The following is a 12,874-nucleotide window of genomic DNA, read 5'->3' on the forward strand; positions in this document are numbered from 1 at the left end:
GAATACAAGTACCTTGGAGTATGGGTAAATGAGAGTGATAGATACATGGAGGTACAGGAAAAAGCCTCGGCAGCAAAAGGAAAGAGGAATGCGGCAATAATGAAGCACAGAGCGCTGTGGGGATACAATAGGTATGAGGTGCTTCGAGGTCTGTGGAAGGGTGTAATGGTTCCAGGGCTTACTTTTGGGAACTCAGTGGTGTGCATGAGGGCAGAGGTGCAATCGGGAATGGATGTAAATCAAAGGACTGTGGGACGCCTCGCGTTGGGTGCTCACGGGAAGACGACAAACGAGGCTGTAAAGGGCGATATGGGGTGGGCAGGTTTTGAGGCGAGGGAAGCGCAGAGCAAAATAAGGTTCGAAGAAAGGCTAAGAAATATGAAGGAGAGTAGATGGGCAGAGAAGGTGTTCCGTTATTTGTATAGGAAGAGCGTGTACACACAGTGGAGAAAAAGAACTAGAAGACTCACTAGTAAATATACGGCTGGTATTGTGAGCCATATGTCAACAAAGAGCGTTAAGGGAAAAGTCAGAAAGGCGGAGAGGATTTACTGGATGGCAGCTATGGAGAAAAAAAAACCGGCTTTGAGTAACTACCGAAAGGGCAAAAATGAAATAAGGAGGGAGGCATTTTACGATAATTCAAGGGGAAGCGCTTTACTGTTTGAAGCGAGATCGGGTTGCCTTAGAACGCGTAGTTATAAAGCAAGATTCAGTAAAGAAGAAGAACAATGCACATGCTGCGGGAAAGATAAGGAAACGGCGGAGCATGTTCTGATTTAATGTGGAGATATCCACCCAGGTGTACGTTTGGGCACGAGCCTACAGGAAGCCTTGGGTTTTAGGGACAACAATGGAAAGCTGAACACACCCGCGATTGAAATAAGTAAGAGACGGTTAGAGTATTGGTGGCAGAAAATTAGAGAGAAAGGACAAAAATAAATATTGGAAAAATAAAATATGGACAGTGTGCCGTAAATGGCAGAGAACTTAAGCTGAAAATTTACCTTTTTTCCATTAAGATAGAATTTATCGAAGTAGAGGCATTAGGCCAACTTAAAAAAAAAGAGAAAAAAGTTTTTTTTTGTCGAGTTTGGTGGCATACTTGTCACCACCCCGTTATAAAGGGGACGCTCATAGCATCCATCCATCCATCCATTGCCTATTGAAGTAAAAATATGCCTGGATATATTCCTGTAAGCAGATATGCTGTAGGCATTGTATGAACAAGACTCAGGGCTCAAGTTGAGCCCTGAGGGCTATATAAGGGTTGACCACATGACGTATACTTGCGTATTGACACTTTGGTATTCGTTAAACGACGTTTTGAAGGCCTACTTTGTGCCTATGAAAGAGAATTACATAGCGCGAGAAAACACGCAGTAAAGAAATAACACACAGGGGCCAAGCGCTTGTCCCTGCGTGTATTTTCTGGGTACTTCGTGTTTTTGGCGCTAAGTAATTCTCGTGAGCATGCGTATATTGTGATCACATGACTCCTTTTGGTGAATTTAGGAAAAGAAACAGATACCATGCACCATATGAATCTACGTTATGCGGAGTATGCAAAGAAAAGACCACCGAGTTGTATTTTTTTATTGAGCGACAGTCATGAAAGGACACCAACTATATACGTATAAATTTTGCTCCCAGAGATACATGTTGAAGAGTTGAAGATGTTCATACAACTAGTTGTTTGCACTTGTGAAAAGTTTCCAACAGGACCACCATTATTAGCAACATCGAAAACGATAAGCTGATGAGCAGCGATGGTGTTCGCGAGGATAGAGGCCCTGGACACTTCTACATAAATCGACTTTAGTGCATGTGACCTAACTACAATTGACGTTAACGCGGCGTGACGACTGTATCATAGCAGTATATATGCGATGTTTATAAAGTTGAATAGCCAGCACTGCAACCACAAGTGACGTTTCACAAACATTAAGGTCTACTTGAAAAGTAGTTCCGAGACCTGGCGTGGCTCTCCAGCGTAATGCCTAATTGCCACGCAGAATGCTTGGGTTAGATTCTTTTTTGGGACCCTGATATTTATCCTTCGCATCCGTCGGGTCCACACTGCTGATGTATAGTTTTTCTTCATGCTCATGCGTTGAAACTGCACATGCGTGCTCTCTCATTCCTAGGTAGATAGTGTCAATCACCTGTGGCACATACCCGCATACCAGTGGCACGTCAACACACTTGGATAAGTGCCACTGTCTTGCAGGAAGTGTTTGACGGCATACGCGACGGGATTGTGACATGATTCATGTCATGACCAGGGCCTCTTATTTGTCAAACCATCTTACCCTCCCGTGGTAATTTTGGTACTTTCCAATGCCAAGTTAAGGGGGAGATCAGGATAGCACCGAGACGTAAATGGTTAGGTGGACATAGATAGATAGATAGATAGATAGATAGATAGATAGATAGATAGATAGATAGATAGATAGATAGATAGATAGATAGATAGATAGATAGATAGATAGATAGATAGATAGATAGATAGATAGATAGATAGATAGATAGATAGATAGATAGATAGATAGATAGATAGATAGATAGATAGACAGACAGATAGATAGATAGATAGATAGATAGATAGATAGATAGATAGATAGATAGATAGATAGATAGATAGATAGATAGATAGATAGATAGATAGATAGATAGATAGATAGATAGATAGATAGATAGATAGATAGATAGATAGATAGATAGATAGATAGATAGATAGATAGATAGATAGATAGATAGATAGATAGATAGATAGATAGATAGATAGATAGATAGATAGGCACCAAAAGTGGTTGTTGTACGCAAAGAAATGCTTCAAGTTCAAAAGGCGTAGTTCACTACATAAGAGGTGCTATGCTTAAGTAATCACGCTTTCAAAGTACCAAGATGACTGGAGACATCACATACTCTGAGAGCAGAGTAACAACTGCTTATATTTAGACGTTTTTTGCTACATATATACGCAAAAACACCATCGCAAAAACGTGAGGCGAGATGAAAACACCACAGGAATGCGCACAATGAAAGTTATTTTCGCGGAAGGAATTGATTTTGAATATAACGGATTACACTGGATCAAGTTTGTCAGCATGTGCCTCAGTCTTGATATGATTCCATGATTAGTCGGTCCATTTTATGGAATACACTCAACATGTGACGGTCGTGCTATCTCGCCATTGATTACGAAAGCACGCTGAATTTGGCGAGCTCTGAGGACTGCCAATGACAAATGGCGTTTGTAAAGGGGTCGCTGATAACAGGTTATTCAAGGATCTCTTTGTGGCATAGTGGTGAGTGTCGCGCATTGAGTAGTACGAAATCGCTGTTTTGACGCCCAGCGGCAAAACTTTCTTTCTCTATTTTTTCTTTGCAATCTGTTAGTAAATATTTCCTAACGTCATAACCGTGATGAACTTATGCTATAAAGCCGTGCTGTAAAACACTTTCCTGTTAAAAATGATTTTATCGCACGTGCATAATAAAATGAAAAAAAAACGCCAGGCCTGCGTGGAAGGCACAGCACAGTCGCACGAAAGCTAGAAGAGCGGCCTTTTAGAGCCTTTTGAAAACACTCATCGGGTAACTACTGCAAGCACACTTGCTCGATACCCACTAGGGCATTAATAATAAAGTTTTGGGTAGTACGCAGGGATTTGCTATGCTAATTTTTGTCATTCTTCTGAGAAGTGTTGCTTGTTCTTTTCGCTGTTTTAAAACAGTATAAGTCGTATTAACGCAATTGCTTTCCCGACATCAAGCCTGCCTGAGGCAAGTTTGCGAACAAGTCACAAGCATCAGCGTAGCTCAGAGGTAGAATATTGGGCTGGCACCCAGCAGACCCGGCTTTCGAGCCTCACTGTATCCTTGGTGCTAGGTTTTTTTTTTCTAATTTTGCGCGATGTGGTTACGGATACCGGTGGCGGCGGCGGACACCTGCACGTGATCCGAGTTTTGATCTCATAACAGCTTTGGCTGTAAAATGAAACGAGTTATCATGGCATCATATGTGTTCATGTTGACACATACATGTGCCGACGAATGTGTCAGTGCCCCACCCATAAGAATTTCTTCGAAATAAACTAAGTGTATTTGAACGACCTAAAATTTGTTCTGCGCATGTAGAGGCTGCTTTTTTTCTTTACTCTCATTTTTGATATGCCATACCTGAAAATGTATGTTGGGAAGAAACATCCTAGGTAAACAGTTGGCAGGCTGGGCTCGGTGTCAGTGGTGTCTAGTCTATCGCTCTTCGTGAAAAGCACGATTGCCTTAGAAAATGCGGTTCACCCAGCCTGTTTCCTATGCGGTTTTGATGAAGAAAATTATTAAGATACTTCTTTTGTTAAGAGAACTATTAAAATACCCTGTATGAACCATAGAACATACATTTTTTCACGTCACGTGGCTTAACCAGAACACTGCGCAAAGTTCAACCAGAGACATCGCTTATGAAGTCAAATATTGCAAGCTGTTTCAGCCGGTTGAACATGGCTTGAACATGGTTTCAGTGCCATGAAAGTAAGACTTGCTAAGTTCATGGAAGGTAAAGCCTCATAACGGTCGTCTGCGCAGGCTGCGTGCGTTTCAGGGTGAACGTGATGCGTCTGACGGGTGAGTTTGAAGTTGGTGAAGCTGGCTCAGTAGTGGCCACTGGCCGTGTGCGCGAGGCCGCAGAAGGTGAGAAGCTGCTCGATCAAGGCCCTCCATGTGCGTCAGACGAAACGGTCTCCTACGAACTCCATGCTGCGGACATCTACAAAGAACTCAGGCTGCGTGGCTACGAGTACCAAGGAGCCTTTGAGGGTATTCTCAAGGCCGATATGCACGGTGAGGACACTTAACTTACTATACTAGCGTTTAGGGTTCCTTGGACGCTATTTTAATAGCGATCGGCACACTCCGGTTCTCCGCACCATTGACTGAAACGTAATGTGTTTCTGCAGTGGAGGTATACTGCAAAAACCATCGCATGCTAATAATTAAAATGGCATATTAAAGATATGCGGCCAGGTTTGGGCCAAATTTTCGAAATAGAACTTAGCACTAAACATCAGATTTCCACACTTTACAACACGTTTTTTTATGTACGTGGCCAAGTTATAAAACAAACCTTAATCGTTGTAAAGTTTTTCTTATTGAAAACTTGAAAACTTCTTCAAAGTGGTTCTTACGCAAACACTTCTAACTCGACTTGCAATTATTAAATAAAAACTCCAATTTGTTAAGGCTATAAAGAAGCCTTAGGCAGTCCCATGAAACAACGCAAATCAGTCAACAAACGCATAAATTTATAGTGTTTAAAAATTGAAAAATGTCCTCTAGCACCAGGGGCGCTGTCATGCAACAATAGGCATATTACATTTCCTTGCCTAATACTACCTATTGAAGTTCATTGCCCAGCCACTAATGAAATAAATAGTGTGCCCGGTTTTATTGAAACATTTTTACTACTGAGAAAGCCATGCTCGTACACGTAAAAAAATACGAAGAATGCAAGTGCTATGGCAAGCAGGCTATTGATTATAAGATCATACAATTGCTAAACCTTCACGAATCGAATATAGACTTTACTCTGAAAACTAAACCATTTAAATGTCATCATAAATCCTTTCTTCTTTTGACTAAAGACATAGTAGATCCATAGGCTTTTATATTTACGAATACTTGTATACTGAGTTGATTTTTTTCTTACTGTGAACAATGATACTTAAACAGAATCGTTTGATACCAAAATTGTTTCCTGTTTATGTAAAACATATTCTGAATGTATATCATGTAGAAATAAGCTATGTAACTAAATAAGATATGTATAATGTCACTTATTTGTATATGTACGTTACTGATGTGTGAATATGTGTAATATGGCACTGATGCAGACTGTATCAGGAGGTCAAGACCTCGTCAGGCTATTTAGCCTTTAGTCTTTGCCTCCCACAGGAAAGTTTTTGTATTTTTTTTTCCTGCAAATAAACTTTGAAACTTTGAAACTTTTGAAAAACTAACAAAAAATCACTTGAAACAGAAGGTGGTAAGGATTCAGGAAGTTTACCATATTTGTATTTAGTATAGTTTTGGCCCTTACTCGTGTCTACCGTAGCTCTAGCAGCAGCTCACCAATTTTTTCTACCTAGCTTTCCAGCATCAGGGGCGTGATGGCATGCTTTCGCAATGTGGAGGCGATCATTTGTTAATCTAGTTTTTGAAGTGTTGAGAGCAGGCTTAATGCCTACTTGCTTTAGGATATCAACACTGTAACTTTTGCCGTTATGGAAATAGCAGACAGCGTCGCACAAAGCTCCCTTGGTTATTGGCAGCCTCGCATTACGCGTTTTTGAGTGTAAACAAGACACGTATAGCTTGTGTGTGAACCTGGTGAGAACTTCATTAATTTAATGAGTACAACTGCTGCCTTGACAATCGATTAACGTTAATATATGTGTAAATTTGAGATGATAAATATGTAGCCAATGAAATGCTGCATATCAAGCTAATAGCGTCATTTACGAAAAGCTAGCACTCTCAGTCTCAATATCATATAAAATCAGTGGTCGAAAATTCAGGCTTACCTCTTTTTAGGGAAACTGCGTAGCCAAAAATATGCAGAGAAATGATGAGCGATCGATCGCGCATTTACATCTTCAAAACTAAAAACTGACATTCTGAAAAAACACAAAAAACACCGCATTTTTTACTTGTTCTAATACCTCAAGGAGCCCTCTCGAACTTGGATTATGACGCTTATAAGAGCACTTAAACTAGAACGGACTTACTAGAAAATTCAGGGAATCCCTGTTGTATAATACCTCCACTGAATTGTTCTGGTGTTCATGTACGCTGTAACTCATGATGGAGGGAACGCTATACCACCTTAACCGATCAAGGATGTGAAATTTTTCCTTCAATAAAAGCAGTATATTTATGCTAAGCTAACTGCGCTATTAGTTATTACCAAAGCCATGCTTGTTGGTTCAAAGGTGGTGAATATGTTCACTTTCGGAAATGTGCATCAAAGGTGCTTTACACTCAGCTGGAAGCTGTGCTGAAGAAGTGAGCTAGGTTTACCGCAATCCAACTCACGCAACCACATCAATGTAAATAACAAGGGATACTTTTCAAATCTGAGAATACTAGTGTTTTTATTGCATCTACTAGCGCCTTATTATGGTACATTGCTCCTCTATCATTCTTTGGGCGTCTTGGTACCCCGTTAAATGCACAGAAAGCCCTTGCCCGTGTCAATGGCTATTGTGGTAGAATACTGCAAGCGGTAATAAACAATTAAAAACTGTAGCTAGGAATGTGCCATATCTAAATTATCATAACATTTCTATCAAAATTGTAGATTTTACTCTGGACATGCTAGTTTTTGGGTTTATTTTTCCCACAGTAGCTACTTTTTTATGCAACGTTTTTATATATCCGATGTAGCATACTTCTGTTTCACTCTGATTCTATATATTCTACTTATTCTATATAATTCCATCCCCTGAACATATTAAATGCCAAACTGAGCTTTTAGGGCATTCGAATGAACATTGCGTGTCCTCTTTTCATTAAACCTTCTAGGTGACAACATGAAGTGTTAGATGAGTACTATCTTAGAGTTACATATCTCTGCCTAGAGATGGACTACACGTACAACAATGCGCCTTTCCTCTTATGTAGAAATACATTGTTAGTTCTTTGAGCTCATCTTCTAAACTTGCATAGCTGGTGCACTCTTAGCGTATCAGCTATGGCTGGCTCATCTACATACGCCCTTCTTCTAGGGCATGACTGCCACAAGTCGCGGTTGACAGCTGAGTAGATTGAGGGTGACGCTTTTACGCAGTCCTTTATACGAACCACAAGGCTCGAGGGGTACTTCGAGGGGAGGCTGTCTGGGGGTTTTATGGCGTGTAGCTATATCACAGATTTCTATTCACTAGATCAGTGCGCACGATTTATAACTCTATATCAACCAGGGCTGCACATGGACGCTTAGTGAAAATAACGAATTATATCATGTCTAAATTATTTTTCAACAATTACTTGTGAATTACCATGTGAGTGTTTTCGAGATTTGAAACGCTCTTCTCGCTGCTCATTTCGCATTTTTTCTCACAGGGCGCTACGGAAAGTTGAAGTGGATGAATAACTGGGTCACGTACGTGGACACAATGCTCCAGTTCAGCGCTTTTGGCTCACCACCACTGCGAACTTTCCTGTTGCCCGTGAAAATCGAGTCATGCATCATAGACCCAGAGGCTCACGCACAAATAGCAGCTAGAAACGATGAAGGCGAGTGTGTTTCTAGGTGTATCACTGATTTTCTACTTAAAGCTGTCGAATGTGTCACTCGAGCAATTTGTGTTTGATATTTTTATAGTCATGGCGCCTCACTTCACTAAACAAAGCGTGCCAGCCTTTTCAATTGTAAAGCGTGTAGTTCTTAGGACGGCATTGAGAGGTAATTGTATTTTATGCGAGTCGGCGTTTTATACTATGTGGTCATTCAGTGCACATGAATATACACTCACATTCGCCTTTCGGCCAACAACGAGTAATGGAAGTTTATTATAATGCTACAATTTACGACATGTTTTCTGCACCTTAATTGATCTGACCCCACTGAGTTAAAACTACTAGATTGCTAATAACCCATGTACCAGTGATAAATGACATATGCATTGAACAACAGTTTATTGCAGTCACGGTGAGATAGTGCATTCCACAAGTTCATTGAAGTGCCTTCGGAAAACTTTGGCCCCAGATTTATTCTGTGATCGACACCTCTAATCTACATCTCAGCAGAACTTAACAAAACAGCTCAGAACAGATGAAAAGCATGTGGAGAATGCACTATAATTACGTGAGCACATCATCCTGTCCGACGAATAACAAACATTTTTTCGCCATCACATACCTACCGTGTCGAGTCATTTTTTTTTACAATGATCGAAATTTGCTTTGTAGATCAAAGATACCCATTCCCGAAAGATTCACTGTAGATGACTCATGTTCCACTCATAGTTCCTTACGTAATTCAACCTGGCTCTGTGCAGGACTGCTCGTGGAATATGACGGCTACCGAGACACATGCCACTCCGGTGGCATCGCCGTTAGGGGTATCAAGAGATCTATAGCACAGCGGCGTTCGGTGCAGCAGACGCCATGTCTCGAGGAGTACCGCTTCGTGCCGTACATTGATGACGTCGACGCAAAGGAGCAGCGATATTGCCCTCTGCGAGAGTACGTTGACTTGTGCTGTGATATCACTCAGCATATTCTGCAATCTAACTGCGAAAACGGCCCCTTAAGACACTTATATAAAGACGCTTGCCCCGATCTACAACAAAATCTACCAAGCAGATGTCTCAATGGTGCCGCTGTGAACCACAGCCTCCTGAATGTCCTCCTTACCGTCACTGAGGCAGCCAATGACTCCAAACCACTGGAATATTTTGTCCGGTCATCACTGGAAGCCCAGCGACGAAGCTTAAAAAGAGACGTTCTGAACACAGCGTTGTTCGAAGAAGACCCTTTGAGGTACCTCCTTGACGTAGTCTTAGAGAATGGGGGATCCAAAAAGGTTCAAGTTCTTGAACTGGCTGTTGGAAAAGATCCACTGCTCATCGCTCCTTGGGCACTTCAGTGGCTGTCTCTACAAGACGTTCATACTAAGATCGAATACACTGTGGCCCATCCTTCTCCAGACACTCTGACACCAGATGAGGTGCCTCGAGGCATCAACATTATTTCGTATGGCACATCATCTGCGTTACACGAAGTAGCCCCAGAGGCTGACTTGACAATATTGTCTCGTTCTGTAGCAGACACCGAGAACGATACGAGTGCTTTAGCCAAGCAGTTGTCGTCACAGTGTAAAGAGCTGAGCTTCGTGCTCCTGTCGCAGAGAACAGCATTCACCTCTGCCGAGAACTTCCTCTCATCCATTGACGGCACTGATGTCTGTACGCACTCTGACGACGAGGTCATCTCTGCATTCAAATCACATGGCATGCTTCTGGTAGGCCTCAAGTCAAACAAGTTGTCTTCGCTACTTCTGTTTCGCAAGTGTGCAACGGTAGCAGACGACCGAGAGCAAGATGTCGTAAAGGTGAAGAACACGAAATGCGCATGGATTGAAGAGCTCGGGGAGAAAATACAGCAGTATGACGCCAAGACAGCCGGCCATGACCTCTGGTTGCTTGCCGAGGATGCCGGAACCAGCGGGGTTGTTGGTCTCACCAACTGCCTTCGGTTGGAGACAGGCGGACGTCACGTAAGGTATTTACATCAAAGAAAAATAGCACATTTTCTTGGAATTACTCGTTCTGTGACCAAAGACTTAGGTGTCTTTTTGACATCATTTTAGATTATTTCGTCAAAGAAATAACCAAGCCATATAGTATTTTTGGTTATAATGCCTGTGAATTCCTTCAGCTATCGCTAAAAGAATGTGCTAGCTATAGAATATTGGTATACCGTCATTACTTTAAAAGCCAAATTAGTTATATTGTGCAACTAAGGTGACACGCAAGAATGGCAGACAAGCTTGAGCAGCAGCATCAGGAATGCATGTGACGTTGCGTGAGCAAGATATTGCGTTGAAATCAGATAAATAGAAAGGAAATAATCAAAATAAAAGGCACGCCCGCCAAGCAACACCCACACAAAAACGAAACAGTAAACAAACACGGACTTTTACAGTAATCCGCATCTTAAGAAGAAAAATTCCTGTATTTTCTACGAAACAAGCAATGGCTAAGAGGCACGGTTGTCACGCAATTAAAGACTTTTCGTAATAGTACACACGTTTTTAATGACAGAACGTTTCATTTGTGTGTTCGCGAATTGAACGCGTTTGAAAACTGGCTGCACAATCGGCGCGCAGAGGTGTGGCAGAAAAATAGGTAGAAAAAATAATATTTTTGGGTTTTATTCCTAATAGTTTTGTGTTTTTTATATTTTTTTTCAGATGCGTGTTCGATACAAGTCACAATAGTAGAAACAACGTCTCCGACTTTAGCCCCAGTAACCCGAAGTACGCGGATATTTTTCAGCGAGGCCTGGTGATGAACATCTATCGCAATGGACGGTGGGGCTCATTTCGGCACGTGTGCATGGCTTCAGGTAAGTGTCATGGTTCGACACCTCCTATTATATTAGATTAAAAACTGAGAAATCCTGCACACTTACAACGCTAGAAAAAAAGAACTTGGGCTAGTTGGTGTTATATCATTAGAAAAGAACAAAAGAGCTAAAAACAGTCGAAAACAAGAGAAGAAACGACATAAGCGCTGATAGTAGCATTACCACAGTAGACGAACATTAGGCCTACAAATTTCATGACTAACACATGTTCCTAGATATTGACTGAAATGATGAATAATTGTGGGGAGCTCTCCCACTAAGAAGACCAGCACTGCAGTGGATGCTATGTAGAACACAAGCACCACGTGACTACTCTGTCTACTCAAATCTGGCCGCGTGCCCCAGAAAAGTATTGGTTCCGTAATAACTAGGAAAAATTGCCGATTTTGCAGTTCAACTGTCGCCTGCTACATATAAGAGGGGAAAAATCTCAATAGAAAAAGATTAATCATGGAGAAAGGTTGTCTGGTGTCATTATGGTTGATGAAGTCTCACCGCACACCGAGTATTTTTAAACTGCTTGGGATGCATACTTGAAATATTATTTGCTTTCTTCACGCGAAGTGTTCGTATGCTGAGATTTAAAACACAAGAAGGATCCACAGGCTTGGATGCTGCCGCTGGCAAGTTTCTTTTTCGTCCAGTTTTTTTCTCTTCATATTTATAAAAACTTCTGGTAACTTCCTTTTACTTTTCCTGGCATTATTGTCTTTTAGTACTCCTCAATATTGTGCCTAAAAAGAAAAGAAGCCTTCAAGTATACTCTGCGCTTCATTCACAGTGAGGGTACGTTACTTTTTGGCATATTTCACGGCTTCAAGTTGTATGCGAAGGATCATTGGTCAGCTGCCATCTCGCAATAAAATCATGTACCACGTACGCGACGCCAAACAGGCAAGAAAGAGTGATCCACACTCGCCGCATTGGCAATAGGTGGAGCTGACTGACGCTTCCACGTTTTATGCACACATGTACCCTATAAAAGGGGGACGGGGTAATAACCGCCACCGTAGCTCAGTGAGAGAGCATCGGACGAGTTATTCGAAGGTTGTAGGTGCGAATGCTGCTGGTGGCAAGTTCTCTTTTCGTCCACTTTTTTTCTGCATACTTACAATACAATTATTTATATTTACTCCCCCGTACTTTCCCTGGCTATATTGTCTGTTATTTCTCACTAGTATTGTGTCTAACAAAACAGGAGCCCTTAAATATACACCCTCTCTGAAGAAGGAAATGCGTGTGTTAGGTGCTGATATAATGCATTCGTGAAAAAAGCTGCACAATTTATCCACTAGGACGAAGGTAGTGAGTTCGAGAGCAAGAAAATGCTGCAGTATGAGAAGTAAAGCTTTGTGATAACTCTTTTAGCATCCCATCTGACGTGCCTCAACAAATCGCTGGAGAAAAAAAAAGTGGTTGCTTCAACCAGCCAAATGGCATTCATGCTGTTGCCTCAATGCAATCTAAGCTGGCAGAACCAGTCTATGTATGAACCTCCAGCTGATTTCTGTCTAGATAGGGCTCACGCGACCGCGTCCAGCTACTTGGAGTACGGAGCTGTCAAATACGTGCCCTCCTCTCATAGGAGCTCATCACGAGTCTTTCACGCGACGAAAGACGGTCCGCCGGTTTCCGCTTCGCTTGAGCTAGGATCGTTCGCCACCCATGCGCATTCACTTGCACAAAACACATAGCACGTGCTTAAACAACGTTATCT

The 12,874-nt window shown here is 41.7% G+C and overlaps 1 protein-coding gene across 1 annotated transcript in view; it reads left to right on the forward strand.

The window, feature by feature from the left end:
• Positions 1-12,874, forward strand: part of LOC119179104 (fatty acid synthase) — a 192,656-nt gene that overhangs the window by 139,033 nt on the left and 40,749 nt on the right. The window contains exons 14-17 of the mRNA XM_075869593.1: positions 4,594-4,848; positions 8,128-8,301; positions 9,066-10,290; positions 10,982-11,136. Coding sequence (XP_075725708.1) covers positions 4,594-4,848; positions 8,128-8,301; positions 9,066-10,290; positions 10,982-11,136 — 1,809 coding nt within the window. The remainder of the gene's footprint in view (positions 1-4,593; positions 4,849-8,127; positions 8,302-9,065; positions 10,291-10,981; positions 11,137-12,874) is intronic.

This window comes from Rhipicephalus microplus, chromosome 7, assembly GCF_043290135.1.
Source record: "Rhipicephalus microplus isolate Deutch F79 chromosome 7, USDA_Rmic, whole genome shotgun sequence".
NCBI lineage: Eukaryota > Metazoa > Arthropoda > Arachnida > Ixodida > Ixodidae > Rhipicephalus > Rhipicephalus microplus.